At 41.8% G+C, this 26,319-nt stretch overlaps 1 protein-coding gene across 2 annotated transcripts in view; it reads right to left on the reverse strand.

Moving 5' to 3' along the window:
- The window catches only part of Arhgap26 (Rho GTPase activating protein 26), a 481,437-nt gene that overhangs the window by 189,708 nt on the left and 265,410 nt on the right, over positions 1 to 26,319 (reverse strand). For both annotated transcript variants that reach the window (XM_045132425.1, XM_004664708.2), the window contains exons 13-14: positions 12,811 to 12,876; positions 8,368 to 8,442 (exon numbers count right to left, since the gene is read on the reverse strand). In XM_045132425.1, the coding sequence (XP_044988360.1) occupies positions 8,368 to 8,442; positions 12,811 to 12,876 (141 nt within the window). The remainder of the gene's footprint in view (positions 1 to 8,367; positions 8,443 to 12,810; positions 12,877 to 26,319) is intronic.

The following is a 26,319-nucleotide window of genomic DNA, read 5'->3' on the forward strand; positions in this document are numbered from 1 at the left end:
AGTGGGAAAGTTTTCTTTGATAATTTTGTTAAGTAAGTTCTCCATGCCTTTGGTCTGAGTTTCTTCCCCTTCTGGTATTCCCATGATCTGGGTGTTAGGATGTTTAAGGGTATCCTCCCACAATTCCTTCATGTTCTGGCTGGGGGTTAGGGGACTGGTGGGCTACCCAAGAGTGAGGAAATCAGCCAATTCCCTTTTTTGCCCCTCTGCACCCTCTCATTGGTGGTCTATTAGAGACTGCTCTCCCCTAGGAGACCTAGTGAACCATTAATGTCTTGCCTTTCCTTCCCCGGGAGGTGCAGTGCGGTTAGGCGGATGCCATCTTGACCAGAAGTCCCTCAAGTTAATTTTTGTATATAGTGTCAGGGTTAATTTTCATTTCATTATAAATGTCTGATTGTACTACTATTAACGTTGTTAAAAAGATTGCTTTTCCCCAGCAAATTATCTTAATCTCTTTATGAAAGATCAAGTGATCAACTGTGTATATATCCTCTTTGTGGGGTCTCATATTGGTCCCATTGATGCACATGTGCATCATGTCTACCCTTAGGAAATCATATAAAATCTTACTTTCCTGAATACAAAATAAAAGCTGTATTTTATTTTCTATAAGCTATCTTTTTCTAAAATCTTGAGCCTTACACATTCCCCATCTCCAGGACATCTTTGAGAATAAGTTTCTATTAGTATACTATTTTATGTGTGTAGGGGACTTCATTTGTTCTGCATATCATTCCCCCAAGACAAGATTTAATATGTGGTAATTTTAGAAGCTAGTATGTTTATTCTATTTTCTGACTATAAAAGCCATATAACTTAAGAGCCATAGTCAGTCTTGTACCTAGTACCCAGGAATCAATCCAAAGCAGCCCCAGTCACGTCAGTTCTGAGATCCAGAAGCTCTTAATGTCTGGACTCCCTGTCTCCAGAGAGCTGATTGCTGTCCCTGATAGGCAAAGGCAGCAGTGGCAGCAGAGCAAGGGAAGGCAAGCCTCCATCTGTGGTCTTCCCTCTATGGGAACTCAGAAGTGCAATTGCCTTCTATCCAACCCTTCACCCACACATCTCCCAACCTTGTCATCTTTGTCTACTCTCTTCAACTAGGGGGTACAATGGGTGTTTCCTTTCTGTTCCTGGGCTTCTATTTGGCTATAGTCTTTATAACCTGGGCTTGTTTCACTTGCTGTAACAAAACCCTTTGGGTCTCAGAAATCATATGTGTTACTTTTGGATTTCTTCTGAAGTTGTCAATTGCCTTTCTGTATGGTATCATGTGGAAAAGTGTGTGAAATAAGGGGCATGACAGAAAGATTGTAGACCATCAAGTTCCCAGAGGGATAAGGAAGGATGGGTAGTTTGCAGATAACAGATAAGGCACATTACCATGATTTGGTGATTTAAAGCACTGCTGTTTAATACCTTCCTGTATCCTCTATTACATAGGAGAAGAGACCAGCAATGCTGAGTTTGTAAAGCTTTACTATCACAATGGACCACTAATAAAGACACAAAGAGCACAATGCTTTCAGAACACAGAAAAGCAGCCTCTTACTAGACAGCCTCCTGCCTCTTACTAGAGGAAAGCTCAACTAGGCAAAGGTCAAGAGAAGACCTGGGGAAACCCTTCAGAGGGGAGCCACCAGCGCTAGGGGAAAGAGACTCCCTACCCCAGCACGCCTAGAGGGAAAGCAGCTTTCTGCAGCTGCAGTCCAACCTTGGAAACAATGCCCAGGCAGTGAAGTCTGGTTGGGCAGCCCCAACCAGAGGAGGAGTGCCCTTCGACATTACAGCAAATGGATTCAGAAAGGGAAAGTGAGCAGGGTGTGGCAGTATAGGCCTATAATCACCACACTCTAGAGGGAAAGAGCAGGAGTTCAAGTCCAGTCTTCATATGGGCTACACAGTATTATTTTGGCTTCTCTGGGCTACATGAGGCCCTGTTACACACAAACAACAAAAAAGGGCAGACACATAAAAGCATCTGAGAAAAGGGGAGAGAACCACAGGCTTCACATTAACAGGAATAAACTCCCTCATCTCCTAGGGACATAAGCAAATAGCTGAGCCAGGAGAAATGGTCCAGGACTATAGGTACCCATGCGACATGAAAGGCTTGTGGGTGGATGTCTAGATTTGGCTGTGATTGTGTACAATAGCCTTTCAATGGCACAGAAGAGAATGATGCTAAATAAGATTTAGAAATGGAGCTGCAGATCAAGGGGAATCTATTCAGGGTAAATTTAACAGCAATGATTTATAAACTTTGCTGGGTTCAGGCTTGACAACACAGAAGATTAAAAAGCCTATACAGTATTTGCTGACATAAAACACAGAGACTAAGGGACTCTAAAAAGTAATTCAGTCACACCTGCTCTGTAACATAAATAAAGTTCAAGAAAACATGGAGGTTGTGAAATAAGCCATCAAAGAAAGAAAAAGACTAATAGAAGTGACAGCTTAAAGGGACAGTGAGAAGAGTTAAGTGTGCTAGAAGAGATCCTGGGAATTCCATCACAAAATTATGTTAGTAATTACAACCACAAATGATAATCAAGTCATGTTTTGATGTAAATAAGAGCTACAGCTTCAGGGGACACACTCAAGGACTATGTTGCTACACGCAAAGAATCAAGAGAAAAATGCACATTATAAAGGTGAAAAACGAAGACCATACATTTTTAAGCAGACTATTAACTGGTGCAGGAGAGATGGACTTGGGCTCAATTCTCCAGTACCCATGTAAAGCCAAATGCACAAAGTGAAGCATGCATCTGGAGTTCATTTGCAGTGACTTAGAGGCCCTGGTGCCAACATTCTTTCCCCCTCTATGTCTGTCTGTCTGTCTGTCTCTCTCTCTCTTTCTCTCTCTGCTTGCAAATAAATTACTTCTTTAAAAGACTATTAACTGCAGAATCACAAAGCAAAAAGAAATTTTCTTTATTTAGAAAAATATGTAAAGAAATTCTTTCAATGTGCCCTAAGTATTAAAGAATGATTTTATGGTGATATTTAAAAGTAGTAAAAGGCAGAAAGATTTCTCATTACACAGTCATTCGTCAACAGAAGTTTCCACTTTGTAAATACAACTTGAATTTTAAAGAAAACAAAAGGTTTTTTTTTTTTTTTAAGGGCTGTGGATGGAGAGGATCTTTTAAAGCATAATTCGTCAAGGAACACAAGAAATTAGACTTCATTAATAAGCCAGACCCTACCTCAAAAAATAACAAAAATTGAAATTAAAATGTAAGACATAAATACAAAAGCAAAAATGTGTTCAACACATAACTGTGACAATTTGGATTAAAAAATATCGCCAGCAATAGCTTCCAGATCTAAAACCATCTTATCAAAGTGAAAATTAAAAAATAAGCTAAGAATAAAAGCAGGCAATAAACTGCAGAAGTGCAAGTCACTATAAACATACAAATAAATGACCAACTTCATCCAAAGTCACAGTGCTGCAAAGTTAACTTAAAATGAAACTACCCTTTAAAATTTTTGTTGTTTGTATGCAAAAAAAGCAGTAGAGAGCATGACAAGATTGTGGGGCATAGGCTACTCCTTAGATTTTCCTAGCAGTGAGCTTAGTAATAGCAATTAGAAGCCTTGAGGCCATATATATTATCTTGACCCAGCAATTCAACACTATACTCTAAACCATAAGGAAAAAATAGAAATGTATATAAAAACAAAATATGTAACAACAAACATCTATTACTTAACACATGGGCACATAAGATCCAACAACCCACATGCATCCTTTCATTTTAACTTCACATTCTTTGGAGTGAAGCAGTTATTACAGAGCAGGAAATAGTGAATTAAGCCAGTGGAAATCATCTGTCTAAGGTCAAAAGGAGAAGCAGCTTGTCTATCTCCAAAGTGCATGCTCTTAACCTTTGCTATCTTGTCTCACCTAATGCTCATGAACGCTTCCAGGAACGAGGAGAAATTGTAATTACTTTACACATAGGAAGACTAGGGACTAAATAAAAGGTTATAGCATGTCTACGTGAAATGTACATATGAGACTCGTGCTCTAGAAGCACCTAAACAACAAAGGAAAACACACTTGATACTGTTAGGCTGCATGAATAAAGTGTGCCAAAGAGCCTGCAGCATGTGCACCATATAAGTCCATTTCATGAACACAGTAATATGTTCACTACTTTGTTCATGCACTACTACATCATGCTATATAACAGCTTAAAGGGGTATGGTAACAGTCTGATATAATGGTAAGATAGTTAATAAAAGTTGTTTCAGTTCTGCATGGCTCATTTTCTTCTTTTTGTATTTTTCTGATTTTTTCACCAATGACTACTTGTAACTTTTAATCAGAAAAAATAATTACTTAAAATATACAGAGAAGGAAAGGAAGAGTCAGACATGTATCACACACACACACACACACACACACACACACACACACCCCTGAAAGAGAATTCTCATGGATTTTTACTTAATATTTTTACTTAATATTCAAGGGATATAAAAAAAAAAAGCACACACAGAGAAAGGTATTCTATTTCTGGGAGTCTACAAGTCTTCTTGAGTCCCTTCTACCATCTAAAGACTAATGACTTCTGTTGCTAGGAGAAAGTAACTCAGGGTGACCTTTGGTATGACGCCAGCATGAAGTAAAGTTGGACAATGCAGTGGACTTGAGAAGTTCTAACAAGCATTCTTTAGGACATCTAATCACTAATACGTAACCCTCTTTCAACCTATAGTCCTCAGTGTATTATAGAATGCAAAAATAAGCTTGCAATCCAAGTTAGTGACTGGTTTAAATTCTAAGCCATATTTTCAATAATTAAAACATGCAAATCCACTTTTAAGAGCCTGGGGCCAAGGACACAGTCTTACACAGTGCCTGGTATGTGGCAGGGCATGCAAAGGATGTCACTGTAGCAAAAACTGTGCAGTTCACTCAAGCCCAGCTAGCTGAGGAGAAGCGTTTGCCGTTTGAGCTGAACTTATGTGACACCCGAGGCTAGCCCTGACCAGTAGTAGTACCAAGAACTGGTGAAGATGACAACATGCTCAGAGGGAAGCAAGACACAGCTGGGCAGCCTGGGAAGTGACTTGACAGGCGAATTCTCAAATGCAAGATTCTGACCTAATTGGTAGGGAGTCTTACAAGTCCCATTCCTAGCTACAGGTTTGATGTGACACTTCGGTCCACTCTGTTTGGCTCTCAGTATGGGTTCCAATCTATCTGAAACGTCATCCTGGCAGACGCAGATGGCCTTGTGACTTTCAGTCACTAGCTGTTACTTTTTCATGACATTTCCCAGATGTTTGTAATTACTTTTCCTATCATTAGGAAAACTAAGGAAGAGAACAAGAAAACTATCTTGCTGGGGGGCCACTCAGCTGAGCCACTGTGGTTATTAATTAGCAGAGCCATGTTGCCTTTCTTTTCACTAGCACCAGCTTACACCATCACTGGCTCTGTCCTCTTTGACACCTCTCTGGCCCTTCCACTTCCCACAGCCAGTTGGTTACATTGTCTAGTTGATTCCCCCTCTGCAATTCTGGCCTCGCCCATTAGTTTTGACCTCACATGGTCCAGCCCTGGATGAGGTATGCTCTATTATCTTCTGCCTCCAGATCTTTCCAAGATCACATATATGGTCCACACTGCTGCTGTGTTGTCCATCCAGAGCTAGAAACTGGTTCTCCCTAATTCTGTCAGTAAACCTGCTCAACCCCCAGGCTTCTACCAACTAACCCAATCCTTGCCCCAGCCTCGAAGACAGGCACAGGCTCTAGGCCATCTGGATACATCTGTTGAGGACCGTGTGATTGGCCCCAGATTGAGAAATGAATCATGTGAATGGCCTATACACTGGCCAAAGTGCTGCCTATGGCCTTCTGCCAAAATTGTCACAAAAAGGCGCTCTTGTGAGTGATGCAAGCTCCAAAGACTGCTGTGGGTGGACCTATCTGGGACACTCCCACAGAGAATAGAGCCAATGCCAAGGCCAAGAGAGGACAAAGATAATGAGACACTGGAAGAAGAAGGGGAAAGGGCTCCCAACAAAGTAAAGAAGGCGTTGGAGTCTCCAGGGTCTTCGGGCCTCCGTCTTCTTGAATTTAGATCCATACTGGCAAATAACTGCATTTCATCCTGTAAACTCCTGTAGATGGTATTCTTGACATTTTTGTGTACATGAAAATCATAATGTAGACAACCCCACTTCTTAGAACTTTTAATAGTTTATTTCCTTCAAAAATAAAAAAAATCTACAACTTCTTAGCTCAGTATTTAAGTTTTTTCAAAAGGTCATCTTAACTGATAATCTTTAAATTATCTTCTCCCAAATGCAAGTAGCTTCTCCACACATTAACCTAATAACCACTCCAGTATCAGCCCCTTGTGCAGCCTCATTTCTGCTGCTGTTTCTCATCCCTAATCTGAATTCCCCTCTCTCCTTCACTACTCAATTTTCCAGAGCCAGATCATATTAAGTGCTAACATCAGAAGTTTGACTGTGGCTTTCAGATGCATGTATCCCTCACTGTCATGATCTGTAGAAAGATAGCAGCTATTTCAAAATGCCAACCACTCTCATCAGACAATTTGCTCCAGACAGCAGACAGTCTACAAATATGTGCAGCTCCAACAAGAAGTGAAAGGTTGAAGGCCGGTAAATAGTAGAGCCTTAATTCTTTCTCATATTAAAATTTATCAAAAATTAGCCATGTCAGCAATTGCACATTGGGCAGTAATGCCAGAACAACAAATTTATGTTTCCATAGAAGCCGCTATATAAATAATTGTAGCAGCTTTATTCATAATAAGCTATAAGTATAAATGACCTAGATGTCCTATAACATGTGATAAGCTGAACAACCTGTGGTATGCCCATATAATGGAATATCCCTCTGAAATAAAATTGTAACAAATAGCCGTTACATACATACATGTTGACCCAATCTTAAAAGAATTATGCTGACTACAAAAGATCCAATCCCAAGAGGTCATACATTGTATGTCGTCATCTATAAAACCAGTAATGTTGATTTGACAAAATTAAAAGAAACAGAAAACCAACCACTGGTTGCCGAGGTTAGGCATGTGGTACCATGGTAGAAGGTAAAGCAAGTTGGTCTAGCCATAAGAAGGCATCACAAAAGAGCTTCATGGTGAAGAAATGCTCTGCACCTTAACTGCATCGATGTTAATACACTTCTTGTGATACTGAAATATAGCTTGTCAGATACTATCACAGGAGGAAATTGGGTATATGGTACAAAGGACTCTTCTGTGTGATTTCATATCATGCATGTGAAGTTATAGTCATCTAAAATAATAAACAAATTTTAAAAGCCCCATTTCCAAATCTGCACTTAGCAGATACTAAGCACAGCAGCACCTCCCAGATAATATGGTGGTCTCAAATGGCAGGTCTCTGTGTAGCCCAGGGGTCTTGCCCACACGAGGTTGGGTAGCTCTCTCAAAGCCGGCATACAAAAAAGACTTATTCTGGCCCATATGAAGGAATAGGCTTCTTCACATATGACAGCCATTTTCAAAAACAGGGATGGCAAAAGAAATATCAAATACAAGAGGACTGTCTTTTCCCAGAACAGTTGACTGGAGCCCTGAATGATAGTCTACTCTCACAAGTACATAGCTGGAGCTTCTGTGGAAATGGACAACAGCCTCCAATCAGTGAAATCGAATCTGTCTGCCATTTAGATCCATGTGACTTACTGAGGCTGATGGCCTTTAGAGCTAAAAATACAAAAAATCTGCAGTCTAAGCAGCTCTGGCTCATAGGGTTTTGATTCAAATACTACACATTTAGAGGTGTGTGGTTTTCTATTTATATCAGTCAGGGGCAAAGGAGGTTCTGCTGCTCAAGTGATAGGGTTGAAATCCAGAAGAAAAGATGATCTCAAGATTTATCTGCATGTATACATTTTATCTGGGAGCTGCGATATCCTCCATAACGGGAACATGAGATCTGAGGTCCTTTCCAGGCTAGAATGCAACTCTTCATTGGGCACTAAATACCTGCCCCAAAAGAGAACAGAGGGAGTCATGAGCTATTAAAGACAGGGTAGGGTGTGGTGGTAACATGAGTAACAGAGCACCACTTGGACTGGCTGAGTTTGAGTCTGAGACAGGGTGTGGTGCCTTGGTTCTGGTGTCATTTTATCTTGTATGGTCTCACATAGAACCTTTCCCAGCAATACTCACTGTCATAACAACTGATTAACCAAGTAGCAGATTTCTGAGCATTGGCCCTTGGACACTGATTCCTGTACCAGAGGCTACTTCAGGACCTGGGGACACTTTTGAGTGGACTCCCCCACAGACCTGTCTGGCAGAGCCATTGCAGTACTCACCCATCAGTACACTCAGCAACTTCTGCACTCTGGAGTTGACCCCCACGATTCGGTAGAGTCCTTGCTCATTGATCCCTGAGAAGAGAAAGCAGTGACGATTTAATTAAAGGCATGTCAGAACATAAGGCAGGCCAATAAGGCCAAATGCTCTTTTATTTTTCCTTCATTTTCTCAGCCCTTCTAAAAGCTGCTGTAATTAAAGTCCCCTGTCACTTGGCTCAACTCTTAGCAAAGGAGTGGGATTGGGAACAGCTGTCTAGGATTTCACGGATGTGCAGCACACTTCAGCCTGCGCCTTAGCACAGTCATCAGAGGGAAAGAAACTTTGCTCTTCTCTTGCCAAGAGCAGCATAAGAAGGTTTTGAGCATGCTAAATGTATTAGTTCAAAGATGGAATATTTAACCAATTCTTGAATTTAAAAATCCAAAATAACATGACATTTAAAAAAATCATGAACAGGAAAGGATGAAATACCTTAAAATCTCACTTTACATGCAGAATGAAAATACTGAGGCAAAAGGACATTTTTAATTTAGGGAATGGATGCCAGTCAACTCTGAGAAATTAGAAAATCCATTCATGTGCAATGTAAATATTCCTTACAAAGGAAAGAAAAGGCTACCTTTATTGAAACCAAGGAATTTCTTTTGAATCATCTAAACAAGGAACTCAAAATTTAGTACTGCTGTTCATTTACATGTGCAGACTATATCACTGCTATGACATTTCCAAAGGGGATAGTTTGACCAAGTGATTTGAAGTGGCTTTTCTCCTGTAGGCCCAGTCTGGCACCTCTCAATAACTGGTCTCCTGATCCTCTCTGATCCTGCAACCGAGGTAAACTTGTTAAAGTACAAGTCATCTCCTATCACTTCTTCTCTTAATACCTTCTCATGAATACTTATTACATGGACAACACAGTCAAGACTCCTAAGGGGAGTTGATAAGATCTACACCACAGAGCACCACCCACTTCTGTCACCTCTTGCTACCTAACAGCCTTCACTCCAGCCCAGGCCTACTTTCCTCTTAGATCTTTTCATCAGTCGGGTCTTAGTTTAAAATGTAACCGAAGGAAGGGAGGACGGTACTTAATAGATTGATATTGCATATATGTAAGTACGATGATTATGATGGGGAGGTAATATGATGGAGAATGGAATTTCAAAGGAGAAAGCGGGAGGGAGGGAAATTAACATGGGATTTTTTTTATAATCATAGAAAATGCTAATAAAAATTTGAAAAAAGAAAAAAATAAAATAAAATAATAAAATGTAACCGCTTTCTCCTAACGCACCTGGTGGCTAACACTCTGGAACATATAGCGATACTACTGAAATCTTTCTCCAGAGAGATTCTTGGGAAGAACTGATACTACAGTTTCTTTAACAAAATATCACAGAAACAGAACTAATGAATAATAGGAAGTGGTCTGCAACAAAAGGGTTGTAATTGCTGAAAATGATCTGTAGAATCATGACCACCATTCCTCAAAGGTTACAAGCTGGTGATCCTGAATGGACACTCAGAGTGGGTCCCACTTTACTCAGGTGCAGAGAATTTATCCATGGATAGATATGTCAGCGGGAGGTTCTGAAGTGACTCTACATCTTTCAACCGGTGCTCTCCTAGAATACCATTCTGGCTCCCCCTGGAGAATGGCTGATGAATCCCACAGCACAGGGGGTCTGCTCATCTCTGGTGGTGGCAGACAGAAGTGCACACAAATGCACGGTAGCAGTACAACAGCCACTTTCTTCAACTATTTCTCTCATGCTGTTCTTTTTTCTTCTCTCTGCTAACTGAAAACTTTCTTGGGAGTTAAAACATCATTTTCCTCCTCATTTTAGAAGAGGAACATTGAACAAATACTGGGAAATCAAACCAACCTCTTACCCTCTTCTATCTACTGCATGCATTTTCTTGTTTTCCATTGGAGCTATTGGCTTGCAGGGGTCACAAAACAGTTTTTAATGATTAGGCTTCCCTCAAGATCTGGGATGCAGAGAATGGAGAGACAAACAAGCAGCCCGCCTTAAGCAAGTCTACGAACTTGGATGCAAATGGAGTGGGGATATTTTTTATTTACATTTGGCTCAATCTTTATGCCACTGCCTTTTTTTGTTTTGTTGAGGTAGGGTCTCACTCTAGCCCAGGCTGACTGGAATTCACTATGGAGTCTCAGGGTGGCCTCGAACTCACGGCAATCCTCCTACCTCTGCCTCCTGAGTGCTGGGATTAAAGGCGTGCGCCACCATGCCTGGCTGCCACTGCCTTTGTTAACTCGTCTAAACTCCTTATTTTCCTTCCTTATCCTGTTCTTCCTTCTTATTAAAAAAAAAAAAAAAAAAAAAACAGTTTCACTATATAGAGGCCCAGACTGGTCTCTAACTCCCAATGTCCTTGCCTCAGCCTCCTGAATACTGGGATTACAGATGAATGCCACCAAACTATGTTTATTCTTTTCTTTTAAAATGAGTATTTTAATCTGCTTAAAATTACCTTAGTAGTATAGACTCTAAAAAATTTAGAAGCTATAACAAAGGCAAATAGATAAATCAAAGAAAGGCAGTCAAAATCAGCAAGGAACAGGGCAACGCAATGTCACCTGTGCAAGACGCTGTCCTCTTGCTGCCACAGAGTGGATTTTTTTAAACAGCTATTTTGAAGCCTGTATGTCCCCCCTACACACACACGAAAATACTGGATGTTAAAAACTCTATTTCTATTATACTTTTAGTGATTCACAGTTTTTCATGCATGAGTGAATCACTGTGATTTAACCAAGTTTGAGATATTTTCCCATTTTCTGATTTTGTACCTTAAGCATTTTTGTACTGTATAAGCATCCTTTCAGCTCAGTGTAGCCCATCTCTTCATTTCCCAAAATCAATTTCCATCTAGCCCTACTTGAATGTTCTCTGGGTCTACTTTATGTACCTTTGTATCCTGTCTTAACTTTTTGTTAAAGAGAGAGAAGGAGAAATAAGCAAACATTTAAAAATATTTCCAAACTCTGAAATAACTGCTCATGAAAGAAAACTGTTTGATAAGCCACACAGGCATAAAGGCTCAGGATGTTACGTGAGCAGGGGATGGAGGGGGTGGGGATGTGTCTGCTTTCCCTCCCCTTGTATTCAATACTTCATAGCATTTATGAAGAAATTTATATTTGTCAACTGGTAAGGTTACGACTCTGCCTTATAAGACAGAATTTCTTTCAAACAAATAAAAAGCTGGTATATATAAAGACTGTAGAATAAGTAAAATTCACATCTCTGCCAATAGTTTAGATCAAACCTAGTGGAAAGATGGTTAACAGCTTTTCTCAGAGCACAATAGGCCAGTGTACTTAATGCTTGCACTTCCAGAACTGAGGACTCTGCTCTGTAGCAGTCTCTGAGGAAGAGGACAGGGACTCTGGAGTGAAAAAGCCTCCTCAACCTCAATGTTGTGTTCCAATGGACCCAGGAAATGTCAATGTGCAGCAGAGATCTGACCCTTTCTCTCTCCCTGGATGATTGTCAAGGACTAGCTCCCCAAAACATGGGTCCTTAACCTGGGGTCCATGGACTCTAACTGAAGAAAACTGGAGTCTATAAACTAGAAAAGAGTCACAATTTTGACTAAATATTACTGACATTACACATTGCCCTCCATTATGCATGGAGATTACAAATCATAATGGCATTAGCAGTACCTGCAATGTGATCCAAACAACACCTGCCAATGATTACAGACATCTTGAAATATTGCTACTTCAAGATTATGCCAGTTATCAAACTCACTAGAACTTTGTTAACACAGCTACATGCTACTAGATCACAATCGTATTTTCAAGTATTTTCTGTGTGTGTAGTGTAGGTGCATGCATGCCACAGCACACGTGGAGAGGTCAAAGAACAACCTCAAGTGTCAGTCACCGCCTTCCTCTTTGTTTGAGGCAGGGTCTCTCTGTTTTCAGTGCTGTGGCCATTAGAATAGTTAGCCCACCAACTTCTGGATATTCATCTGTCTCTACTGCCCATCTCACTGTAAGAGGGTTGGAAGTATAGACATGCACCACAGTGCCCAATTGTACGCGGGTGCTGGAGATGTGAACTCAAGTCCTCTCACATCATAGCAAATTCTTTACTCACTGAAGCATATTCCCAGTCATTAAAATATTTTCAAATATTTTAATAACTGAATTTATTTCAGTAACTGGTTTCTAGAAGTCAGAGTACTCTATGTATATACATGCCAAATACTGTTCTAAATACCTAAACAAATACGTGACAAAATGAATTTAGAACCCCTACTTCAGACCAATGTGCCTCGGACTGCTAATGGCACCAGGGGAGTTAATGAGTCACAAAATCAGAAACAGCAGGTAGTAGGGCTGACAGTTCAGCAGATGTGCGGCTTTGCAGGAGAACACGGCACCTGGTCAAGTACTTTACCTCTGGTCTCCACTGCGTGGATGCATTTCCGGATTATACTGAAGCCGATGCTGTCCAACTGTGCAGCTGAAAGAGCCAGAGAAGGGTAGTCAAGCCATGGCTGTGAAAATCAACCTCGCAGTGAGGTTGGGCCAACTCGCAGGGAGTCAATCAATCACATGCTTTGTCACCTGTCCTTTACCTTTTCCCTTAGGAAGAAACAAAGTAAAAATAAAAGAAAGATTAAAAATAGCAGGTATCTGGACTGGAGAGCTGGCTTAGCAGTTAAGGCACTAAGGTGCTTGTCTGTGAAGCCTAGGAACTCAGGTTTGATTCCCTAGGACCTATGTAAGCCAGATGCACAAAGTGGCACATGCATCTGGAGTTCGTCTGCAGTGGCTAGAGGCCCTGGTGCATCCATTCTCATTCATTCATTCATTTTCTCCCCTCTCCCACTTTCTCTCTCTCACTCTCTCAAATAAATACTAGGGGAGGGAGGGAGAGAGGGAGGAAGGGAGGAAGGGAGGAAGGGAGGAAGGGAGGAAGGGAGGAAGGGAGGAAGGGAGGAAGGGAGGAAGGAAGGAAGGAAGGAAGGAAGGAAGGAAGGAAGGAAGGAAGGAAGGAAGGAAGGAAGGAAGGAAGGAAGGAAGGAAGGCTGGCAAGCAGATGTCAATGTGAGAATGGCTGGTACTGACTGAGGTCATATCATATGTAAGAGGAGTACCAAGATGGTTTGCACACGTCATCCTGTTAGTTCTGAGAAGTACCTCAGAATTATCCTTAGTTTGTAACTAAAGACACTGGGGCACAGAGTGACAGGCACTGTTGAGTTGGAGCTGTCAGACTAACTGCTTGGGATCTAAAGCTAAAAAAGCAAATATTAAGTATATATTACAAGTACTTTACCTAGATTCTTTCTTTTCATCCTCACAAGTCCTTGAGAATGATGCTCTTACTAGTCCCATGTTTCAGGCTGAACAAACTGAGGCTTGGGAAAGCTAAATACTTTGAACAAAGCTGCCAATTTAACATGGAGACTTGCTCCAGAGCCCATACTACAAACTGCCTTAAATATGATCCTGACTTGAAGTATAATTCTGGTCATATGATTAGGAAATAAGCAAAAAATATTAAATAAAAATGAACCAAAGGAACCAAATAGTCAAGAATGAAAATGCTATCTGATAGATAGATCCACTCATGTGGAAGAGCCACTCCTCCATGTGGCAAATCAGCAGGGGGCAGCAGGGTTCTCTGTCTGCTTCAAACCCTTTTAATGCCACTCAGGAAAGAAACAACCCACGAGGGTGTGTTTTCCACAGAAAATTGCTTCTAACTTACAGTGAGGAGGCTGTATGTCCATCAAAATGCTTGTGCACACTTTAGGTACCCACTGATAAGGGGGTGCATGGCCACCTTTAAGAAGAGTTCATCTTTGACCTCCTTGGACCTTAAGACAAGAAAGTCTACAGCTTCATGTTCAGAATGAAAGAAGGAAATAGTGAGGAACAGGGAGGTTACAAATTATTTTCTGTCATCCACGGTAAGAAATAAACTTGTCATACACAAGAACCAAACAGAACCTGAACTCACTGTGGCTGTGATACAAATGAAGTCTTCTCCAAATACTGGTCTTCATGGCAGATTTTAAAACAGTTAAACAAATCATGAAGACTAGCCAAGCATGGTGATCTATGCCTGCAATCCTAGCACTAGGGAAACGAGGGCAAGAGGAACTTGAGTTCAGGAGCAGCCTGAGCTACAGAGAGACACTTTGTCTTAAAACAAAACAAACCTATCCAAAATCAAACTAAAAGAAATGCTAACTTTCCCCCCAAATTTCCCTTCGCAAAGTGAAAGCACTCCCTCACTTCATTGTTCTGTGGCTCTGACTAAACACCCAGCCTCCAAGACTGTCAGAAGGGTACCACAAGAGAAGCAGACGGTGGCTTCCCAGCTTTACAAACAAACCAGCTTTCTTCTTCCCTCAAGTAGTATGGAGTCTACGAAGCCCAATTGGTGACTCTTCCAAGATGAGCCAAATACATACTCAGAACAGTGATACCTCAAGCACCCTAACTAACCTGCAAGACAGACTGAGATAATTCTTCCAAATAAAACTCAACTAACTCAGGCAGCAGAAACACTTCCAATGCAGTACCAACTTCTAATGCAAAATCTGCTAAAACCCAGGAGAGGTATTTTTGTTTTAAATTAGTAGTTTTGTTAATACGTAATTCATACACCAAAAATTTTTAAATTCCATTGTTCCTCATATATTTACAAAGCCCTGTATTTATCATCACTAATTCCAGAATATTTTGTCCCCCTCCCAGAAAGAAATATATGCATTACCATTATTCTCTGTGCTTCCTTCTTCCATGGCTGGGAATCACGAATCTAGTTTCTTTATGGACTTGCCAATTATATACACTTTACAAAACAATAAAAAAATGTGCGGCCTCTCATAGCTACCTGTTTCACTAATTATGTTTTCAAGATCATTATGTAGCATTGCTTTTTAAGGCAGTAATATTTCACTGTGTGTACACACCACATTTTGTTCATCTACTCATCAGTTGATAGACCTCTTGGCTGTTTTCATTTTCTGGCTATCATGAATGGTAATTATAAATATCTGTACAGAAGATTTTTGTGTGTGTGCAGATGCACACATGCCTGGGGAAACCAGAGGACAAGCTTGAGTGTTGTTCCTCAGGACCACCATCCACTTTTAAAAAAGATAGGGTCTCTCAAGGGCCTGGAGCTCACCAAGTAGAATAGCTGGCAAGGGAGCCCTAGGGACCCCTTTGTCTCTGCCTCTCCAGGGCTGTGCTTACAAGGGTACATCACCACACCCTGCATTTTTATGTGGGTCCAGGTGATAAACTCAAGTCCTCATGCTTGTAAGGCAAGCATTTTTACTGCCTGAGCCACCTACCAAACTCTTATGTACAAGTCTTTGTACAGACATACATTTTCATTTGTATATGCCTATGAGTACAACTGCTGAGTCATAGGCTAATTCTATGCTTAACTTCTGCGAACCTACAAAATTGTTTTCCTCAGTAGCTGTACCATTTTAAAATTCCCACTAACAATATATGAGGGTTTCAATTTCTTCCCATCTTCGACAACATTAGTTATGTCTTTTTTATTACAGCTGGCTTAGTAGGTGTCAGAGGCATCTCATTGTGGTTTTACTTCACATCTCCTTGATGACTAATGATACTGGGCATCTTTTCATGAGCAGGGGAGGATTTTCATTCCTTTCACAGTAATCAGAATAGAGCTGATAGGGAAGTATGTGTCAGGTAGGAAATTATTTTTTATGTGTTTATAGAGGCTTCTAAATGGTTTTAACTGTGATTCTGTAGTCTGCTGAAGCCTTCAGCTCTTCTTCTGTCAGGTGCTTTAGAGAATCTTTTCTAAGGCCTGGTAGTCAAGAGTGAGGAAAAAAGAACTTTTATTGTGTACTGGTGAGCTCTGGAGCTGCTGAGATGAATTCCAAATTTGAATGTCATAAAAATATTCTCATGAACAAGGTCTCATTCTAAGCACTGGTGCACTTCATCTTTGGCCAAGACATGTCACTCTACAGACACCAAGAGAAGTTTTGGAAAATTGGAATGAATCAGCCAACCAAGTGGGTTCCAATGGGTAGGGTAAGGTAGCTATAATCCTGTAGGAGCACATCAGTCCTTGAGCACTATTTGGTGGCAATGTAGGAAGTGAGATGCTTTCCTAGGAAAGCTGTATGTTGAAGAGTGCAATGGACCTTTCCAACTCCAGGAAGGAAAATTCCTACCAACCTACAATGACTACAATTACGCTTAGGAAAAAGGCAAAGCAAAACCCTTGCAGTCAGCCTTTGAGCTGGTTTTACTTATGCTACTAGAGCTTATCCTATTTGTTAAAAGTAAACTCCCTTTCCACTGATGATACACATGAAGGCCTTACACTTAACACACATAGGACTATATTTGTCAGTGTATTTTAGTTGTCTAAGTTCAAATGTACATAGCATTTACAGACTACAGAGCCAATCATTAAGAGATCAAGAAAGCTCTACCAGATCCTGCTGCATTACAATTGTATACTGCTGGTACCTATTTACAATGATGAAAGCAGCAAATACTGTTAGGAAATGAACCCACATTGTGGTGGTTTGAGTCAGGTGCCCCCCATAAACTTAGATGTTCTAAATGCTAGGTTCCCGGCTGTTGTAGATTTAGGAATTAACACCTTCAGGAGAGTGTATTGCTGGAGGCAGACTTATGGGTGTTATAGCCAGTTTCTCCTTGCCTATGTTCGGGCACACTCTCCTGTTGCTATTGTCCACCTTATGTTGGCCAGGAGGTGATATCTACCCTCTGCTCATGCCATCATTTCCCCCTGCCATCATGGAGCTTCCCCTTGATCCTGTAATCCAAAATAAAGCTCTTTTTCCCACAAGCTTCTCTTGGCTGGGTGATTTATACCAGCAATGCGAACCTGACCGCAACACATGTCTATTAACAGACTCCCAGTAAGGAACTCATGAAATACAGTTTAGCAATCATGGTCTAAATCTCAAAATTGTCACATCACCACTGCTCCGGCACCGCTCTGTCTCTTTGCCTCTTTGTCTCTTATCTTACAAGCACATATACACATACACACTCACATGCACATATAGTCTGACTTCTATCCTCATCAACTTGAACATCCTGCTGACATCATGATTAGGTTACTAATAACTGACAACTGCTGTATTTAACGTGGATTGAGTGCCACTACTGTGATAAGGAGGATGGTGCACACAAAAGCAAGTTATTAATTCTGATCTTGGCCCAGTGGGTTCACAATTTAAGTTAATTGAGATCTACTAGTCTGAAAATCAAATTCCCACTAAAAGGTTTAGAATACTGTCACCACAGAGCAGAGTTTTCAAATGGCAGAGAAAGTGACCCGCCAGATGGAAGCGGCTGTCCTTAATCCCTTCAAGCAGGTGATTCCGCTCTTTCACTGAGCCCAGGCTCAGAAAAGGTCAGGGATTTATTTGCAATTTCTGTATCCTTATAATCTCCAGAAATAATCTCTCATTAAATATCTACTAGGTTTGTATTATTCCCTTAATTTGACTTGCAATGAGTTGCTGCTGCAGGATCTGTCTGTGGCTCCCAGGCCTGGCGTCCCCTGCCGTGTAGTTAAAACTTAACTCAGCTTTTCTTCGTCCCTCAGCCTCCATCCTCTCTGCTCAGGTTGACACAAGGCAGTCCACACTTGCCTTATACCGAGTGAGCAGTCAGCAAAGACCCAGACTAACCTCCCACGTGAGAAAGGCTCTGTTGTCTTCACTTCCACTTAACCTTTCGTTGTTACTGTTGTTTATTTTATGAGGTAGGGTTTCACTCTAGCCTAGGCTGACCTGGAATTCCCTATGTAGTCTCAGGCTGGCCTAGAACTCACAGTGATCCTCTTACCTCAGCCTCCTGAGTGCTGGGACTAAAGGTGTACACTACCACCACACTGGGCAGAAAGAGAAAACGTGCATCAGAGCCTCCAGCCACTGCAAAACAAACTCCAGACACAAGTGCCACCTTGTGCATCTGGCATTAAATGGGTACTGGGTCATTAAGACTTTGCAGACAAGCGCTTTAACTGCCGAGCCATCTCTCCAGCCCCACATCTTCAACTTTGAAGCCTTGTTTCTGTCCGGCTTTTTGAGAGGAAGGAAAGGGCCAGGGTCACACAGATGCCTTGTGTCAAAGCACTGTCGAGAACATGAGGATTCAGGAGAAGTGAACTTGGGAGATCACAGGGCAAATCCAGCCGTCTGAGTTCATGGCAGTGCGCCACTGCAAACTCCAGCAGGAGGCGGTGGCAGTGAACCCAGAGTCTTTACTGCAAAGGACTGACAAGAATACATGGTAAAGTAGTCAATTCCTTTTCTTGTCTAAATGGGGGAGGCTGATGATCTACAGAAAAAGACATGGTTAAATACAATCACATCACTCTACAATGAAACCTTCTCCTGTGACACCTTCTCCTGGTCCTTCTTGCTTTAGAAAACAACAAGTAAGTAGGTGGTGGTATGTGTATAACTTCACTTTGGACTCATGGATAAGTAAATTAGTGACTAAATGGCAAAGAGATCTGCGAAGGGGCAGGGTGGTATAATAAACTTGACCTTTTGAATGCCAACCAATATAAGCAAATCCTAAGAGAGTGGATGAGTTACTTAAGCTCCTGGCGTTTGGCTTTTTTCATTTCTTTGTGAAGATATAAAAGTTAAATAAACAACTGGCCCTATCTAACCACTTCCTTCCATCCTGTATCAATACAAAGAGGTATTGCTACTATACCTAAAAGATGACCCTAAGGAATAAGGAAAGTGAAATCTGTATAGGGCAAAACGTGAAACAAAGGAGACAGGCAGGTTTCAATTCCCTGGATTTGTTCAGCGGCAGCCTGTGGCAAGGCACTGTCAACACTAAGCAGTGTGTGACTGACAGGGGCTCTTTTTTTGCCATATGAAGTCAATCAGGCCCCTAGAAAGTAAGAATATTCTCCCCTAGAGCTTCCTATTGACCTGACTCTTCAAGCCTAAGACACTCTTTCACTAGCCTGCTATTGCTCCATTCCAACCACTGTATTCAGAAAACCAATTAGGTAAGTGGCCAAATCACCAATTTTGAATAGTTCATAGGTTGACTGGCAGGTATGATCTTGTGAAAACAGTACTCTGAGGACACACACCAATGTCACCCCATATGCATCCAAGGGATCCAACTAAACCTGTAGGAGACAAATTCTTTTCTAAATGACAGGTGCTGATCTATTAAGTTAGTCTCAATATGTATTAGAAAGTATTGCTACCTTCCTAAAGCTGGTATTTCATTGCCCTCCATCCCCAAACACTTCCAACACTTCCAACTTGATTTTTTTTTCCACCAAAAAAACTTACTGATTTTTTAAACAATAACATTCAGCAGAAAGAAAATTCCTGTTTCTTGTGTCAAAAAGAAATTTCCTGGATGTTCTAGGTTTTTGTAGAAAGAGGTTCAGAAGTGGCTATCCATGAGCAAGTGGGGTAGAAAGCCAAGGATATGAAGCTGATGAGAACTGGCCATTGTTCTTTGGGCAGCTGCGGGTGCACATTCTCACCACAGAATTTACTTAGTTTCCCAGTGGGATGTGCTTTCTCAAATCTGACCTGTCTTGCTCATTACAAACTTAATCAATTCAGTACCATTAAAAGCCATGAAGGAAAACTCCTACATGGAACTGAATAAAAGCCACCTGGAGGATGAATTTCTAAACCTCTCACGTATTCAGAGGAACGGCCAGTAGTACTCAAGTTCTTTCTCCCAATCATGTGATGGGCCAGCGTTCAGGGCCCTCAGTAATCTCTCCTCTCCTCCTCTCCTCAGGATAGCGGCTATCGGAATTTTAGGGTGGGGCCCAGGGAAAGGTGGCAAATCGGTTCTCAACCATTCATGTGAATTCTCTCAGCTTTGAAGAATTTCCCTCCACTCAGCAATATTGCAGGACACACTCCTGCTCCACTGCTCACCATGCCCTAAACTTGACTGTTCTCTGTTGCCCCAGCCAGTATGTATTCTGAAAATGTAAACGAATTTTCATATGCAATGTTACACAGACAGAAGTGATTTGCAACACAGAAAATGACGCCCTTTAAAGACAGACAGACCTGGGTTGAATCACATCTCTGCTACCTCTGAGTGGATAAACACTGTATGCCAAGTGTTTAAGAACCATCTTCCTCTCCTGCTCCGCAGGGACAACTCACCAAGGTGTAGTGAGAATCTAATGAAGTGACTTACGTGACACAACTGCAGCCTACTACTTGATTCAAATGTCCCAGATGATGAAACAGTTTTTGTACCCAAGTTCATGTGATTCTTGTGATAATCCCATAGGGTAAATATTGCTACTCATCTTACTAATAACTTCTTGCTGTGTTTTCACACTAATGAGTATAATGAGGGATAATGCATTACACTTTATAATATAAATTAATAAACTATAGCTTATTTGATTTTCCCAACATCTCTGCTAAATTGTAATGATGAGAAAAGCCAGTCTCATAATGTTAAGTGGTAACAACAAAGATAAGAGGAGCTAACACTTACATAGACAGACTACACTGCTCTGGGCTATGTACTTAAAAGCAATATCTTATCACAGTCATCTCCTCCATCTTTATGCTGCAGACAGGAAACCTGAATTCAGCTGGTTAAGGTAAGGTCCTCAAGGTGGGGGAGGGGAGACTAGCATCTTAAGCCAGTCTCTGTAGTTCATTCTCTTCTACTCTGTTTTCTATTGGTTATTACTCAACAGTCAGAAAGGGTCTGGGGGTTGGGTGTCAGGCTTTTGAGATACAGCCTTTCCTATTAACATTCTCAATTCCATGGGATCAAAGAAGCAGGGAGCACTAGTAACAAATCCTGGGCTTTCTCCCAAACATCATGTCTTAGTAGGTGGGAGAGCCCCACTTGCAAAGCACCACTGTGAAGACCCAGCAACTCAAACTGCCATTGGTAGCACAAACAAAAATGACTGCTGATTTAGTTAACTGCTAGCATCTATACTACCTTGACTTTGGAATATGAATGATCCACCAAGGCTGTGTGTCTCAATATGCAAGGCTGGGTTGCACCATTGTGGTATAAGAAATGTTTCCCAGTGGCTTACAAACATTTCTACTAGTTAGGTGCCTAGCCTAATAAGCATTAGAAATCTACTGACTTGGCAATACTCAATTATATATATCCTTTTTAAATAAATATACAAAAGGAATTGATTTTAAGAAAAATAGTCATTAGTAATAAAGGTGATGTGACATATGCATATATAAAATTAAATCATGAAGGTAGTAATACACAAAAAATAATCTGAGAATTCATGTCTTTGTGTGTCGCAGGCAAGACAATATATTCAACCTGGCTAAATGGGAGGTACCATATTCTAAATCAAAATATTGTGTTCCACGGAAATGGTTCAGTGGTTAAGAGTGCTTGCTACTTGAATGTAAGACCACCTGAGTTTGATTTCCCAAAACCAAAATAAAAGGCTTGGCACGGCCATGCATGTCTGCAACCCCAGTCTATGAGAGAAAGTCATGGCCATGCATGCCTATAACTCCATCCATGGGGGACAGAGAGAGAAAGACCTCAGACTGGATAATCTGAGACTCACTAAATCCAAAAATAACAGATACAGACTGAGGGAGAGACTGTCTCAAGGAAGTATACAGATGAGTAACAAAGAAGGATACTCGAAGTTCTCCTCTGCCCTTAACAAACATGACATATGCCCATGTGTGTGGGCACTCACAACATACACAGACATGCACTCAAGATACCCTGTTCCAGTCAAGTAATCACTGCTTCCTTGCTTGCTCTCATAACCCACAATCAACTTGTACCCAATATCCCATCCATCAGCCCAAGTCCTATTAGTAGCAACTTTAGAAAAATAGCTAGAACCCAACTTCTTCTCACCATGTCATGGCCAGTACTGGAACCCAAGACTCCTGTCCTCTTCCTTGACTACTCCAATAGTCTCTCAGCTAATTCTACTTTTTTCCTGTTCCCACTAGTGTTTACTCTTCACCAGCAACCAGGAGTATCTTTTAAAACAACAACGGACTCCTATCATTCATCTCATTTTAAGTTTCCAGTGGCTTTTCACAATGCTAAGGGCACAACCCACTGTGCATACACCACATATCACACATACTCCACACACACACATACACAGGCATGCGTGCTCATATGCAATCATATCTCCTGACCATGTAAGAACTAGTCCTAGCCTACCTGGCCACTGTCCTCTGCACCTCCTTCCATCTGGTCATAATGGATTTTCTTAATATCTCCAGAACATAGTTTATCCTCTAGAGCCATTTGTTAGGAAAACTCATGTGTCAGCTCTGACATGCCTCCTTTCCTATCTTTGTCCAGGTTTCTCCTCAAATTGTCATCTCCTCAGAGGGGCCTTCTCTGATCCAGCCACCTGACCCATCTACTTTTCCCCAATCTTCTAGCTCATGTTCAAGCTTCTTTGTAGGATTTGTCTCCATCTGAGAGTGTACCCAGTCTACATGGGCACTGTCTGTTGTCCTTCTAATTCACAGTATAACCTCCACATTATTGATTGTAAACAGTACCAAAATACCACATTATTCCATTAATATTAACAATTTTATGGCTTTATGTAATTAAAAGAAATGTAATTAAAAGGTTTAAAAATAATATAATTCCATGAGGGCACAGATTCAATCTGCCTAATTCATGATTTCAATAAACATTTCCTGAAAGAACAAACAGACATAATTCCTAATTTTTCCAGTTAAAAGGCCAGAAAGCCACTGGGTGTGGTAGTGCATGCCTTTAATACCAGCACTCTGGAGGCAGAGGTAGGAGGACTGCTGAGAGTTTGAGGCCACCCTCAGACAACGTAGTGAATTCCAGGTCAAATCAACCTGAGCTAGAACAAGACCTTACCCTCAAAACAAAACAAAACAAAAGCCAGAAGCAACAGGTAAAAGGTTCCCACACATCATGGAACCTTAAAGAGTGCATAGCTGGCTCCTGTCAGTGCAGTGTAAAGCACGAGACAGCACTGACAGGAGCCATATACATGACCTGACCTCTGGCAAGAGATCTGCTAACTAGAATTTTCCTTCCTAGCTTGCCAAGTGCACAGCCACCACTTCTCCTTCACATAGTCTCAGGGGACAGACGGGGGGAAAAATGAGTTGAAAGAGACCTACAGTAAAGAAGTGGGGCTGGGGAGACAGATCAGTGGTTAAAGGCACTTGTTTGCAAAGCCTAGTGGCCTGGGGTTCAATTGCCCAGTACACTCCTAAAGCCAGATGCACAGAGTGGTGCAAGCATCTGAAGTTTGTTTGCAACAGAAAGAGGCTCTGGCTCATGCTTTCCCTCTCTCTCTTGCTCTCTCTCCTTTTCTCGCTCCTCCTTTCCCTCTCTCAAGTAAACAAATACAAATATTTAAATAATTTTAAAAAGAAAGAAACATAAACAGGAAGAAAAGAGAGCCTTGCATTTCCTGAATAATCTTCCTAGCTTTCTGCCTGAATGAAGGCAGCCCTGGGAGAGCTATCTGAATGTCCCAGTTCCTAGCAAGACTCAGGCAGCCATGGTGGTGCTGCAAAGCCCTGGCACAGCAGGATCTGAGGGGTGCACATCTGCTGGGGGAAGGAGTGCTTCTCTGGGGCCTCAACACCTTGAAACACCAAACCATGATGGCAGACAGCAAGAGAAAGGCTTCATGCAATGGCCCAGCTTCATCAGGCTCATTGTCCTCCTACGGGGGATCTGGCCTACTGAGAATGAATTAGTCCAGTGGCCTTGATTCCTTTCTGCCATGAGGCCCCTGGGGCTTTGCACTGATTTCCCAACCAAGAGACTTGATGGCCAGTTCCCTGAGGGTGAAAGTGTTTTAAACACAGAGCCAACTTTCTCTGTCCACCCAGGCCCTTTTCCTGCCTTGCTCTACATGCCTCTCACCTCCACATGCCCTAGCAGCTATTGAGCTATTTTTTGGTCACAATAAATCCTGAGGCAGCTAGAACAGGGAAGGACATGACATTCAGAACCAACACTTTAGACCGGGATCTCGAGCGTTACTGCCTACTCTGTGAGATGGACATACTTCTCCTCTCTGATCTAGCCGTCTCACCTGTCACATGCAGTGAGCTACAATAACGAAATGAAACAAAGGCTGTGAAGATACCCAGAGGAATCTGAAAGAGCTGTACAGTGTCATCCTTTTACGTTCATGGATCTTGTCAGGCATCATGATGAGACTACTGATACTAGTAACAGCAAAGAGCAGCACTTAATGACACAGTCTACTACCAGGCACCACTGAGAAAACAATGACCATCCCAATTTTATTTACTCTTTCAAATAAGTCACAGCTAGTTTGTCTTGCATGTAAATAACTGAGGCCCATGGTTTGCCAAAGTCACATATTCCAGGGATGAGGCTGAGATTCCAATTCATGTAATATTCCAAAACTGATCTTCCTATCCATGACACACTACCCCAACTGCAGGGGAGGGTCTTCTATAGCCTCTGCTAAACCTTGCACACAGCAAGGTAAGGTGCATGCCTAAAACCTCTTAGCAGGGCGAGAAGAAATGGCTTGAGTGACAACAAAAGTGCACCTCAAATGAAGCCTCAGATTTCACACCTGGAAATGGGGTAACACTACCTATCTTCCATGGTCTTGATGAAAAGCTAAAGATCAAATAACAAGGTATGCCAAATACTGAGCACCTGTCCAGGATGCTATGCGCTCGAAAACTCTTCACTATCATAATGAAAAGCCTATGCTTGGTGGCAATGGGAACAATCTTTTAGGCTCTGTCTCAGTTAGCCCTGGTCCAGGACTTCAGGAGTTAAAGCAGCAGTGAGGGCTCTATGCCATGCTGCCTGGCTAAGGTCCAGGGTGGTTCCCACCTGTCAGGCTGCAGCCTGCTGCCAATATGGAGGCCCTGCCATGAGGAAAAGGGGGATATTAGGCCATGGCAAGGTCACATACTGGCTGCCCCTGCCAGTCTAAAACTGGAGAGAACAGATTCCTGAAATGTTTCTCAGGACAAGCAGAAAGGCTTCAGGCTAGTCTAAGAAGCCTCATCACCCATCCTCTCACCCAAAACAGCTGGGAGACCATACCATAAAAAATTCTGAGGAACATAAAAGGTGAAGAGTCATTGCTCAACTAAGTATGAGTCAATCTCAATGTAGCTACAGCAACTGGGCTGCACACATCATGTCTAGTGAGAGCAAGGTGCAAGAAGGCAGCACCCAAACTACCTAGGAGGACACCCAATTGCCTGTGACTATAGCTAAGACTAAGATGAAGGCCACAGAAACTTGCATGGCTAAGAAAAGAAGAGAAAAGAGGAAGAATAAGAGCTAAGATAACACAGGATGGAGCTGGAAGTGACGCAGCCCATGGAGGAGTGTCAGCCTCAGGCCAGTCCTGGCAGAAGGGGATGGAAAACGGGAAGAAGGCATTCTCAGCTGACTGCCTCGTGGGCCGGTGAGCAGGAGGCCAGGTCTCCACGCCCATTAATGCCTCCATCCTCCTCAGGTTTAAAAGAGGAAATATTCTATTTATAAGCAACCCACCAGGGGAGGCCTGACAGCCTCATGATGGCTCTGATCCCAAAGGGATCTTGGTTACCAGTAGCTGCCTCCTCCCTCTCTACTGTGGGTGTTCTAGCAGCAACAGGCTGAAGGTGACTGGAAGTGAAAGAGGGAAATTCCCCTTTTCTGCCCTTTGCTGCTTTCATGAGAATGTGGACTTTTGATAATGAAGGCTGAAAGATTTAGAAACCTTTTTAAAAATAGTGGCCCATGCTATCTCACCAAAGCTTTCCCTCTAATCTTCAAGAATAAATCTCTTTCTGAATGGCAGATCAAGGGAAGCCAAGGCAGAGATGAAGGGATACAAAATCAGAGGCTTGGCAATGTGTAAATAGAGCAA

Source organism: Jaculus jaculus, chromosome 13 (assembly GCF_020740685.1).
Source record: "Jaculus jaculus isolate mJacJac1 chromosome 13, mJacJac1.mat.Y.cur, whole genome shotgun sequence".
Taxonomy (NCBI): domain Eukaryota; kingdom Metazoa; phylum Chordata; class Mammalia; order Rodentia; family Dipodidae; genus Jaculus; species Jaculus jaculus.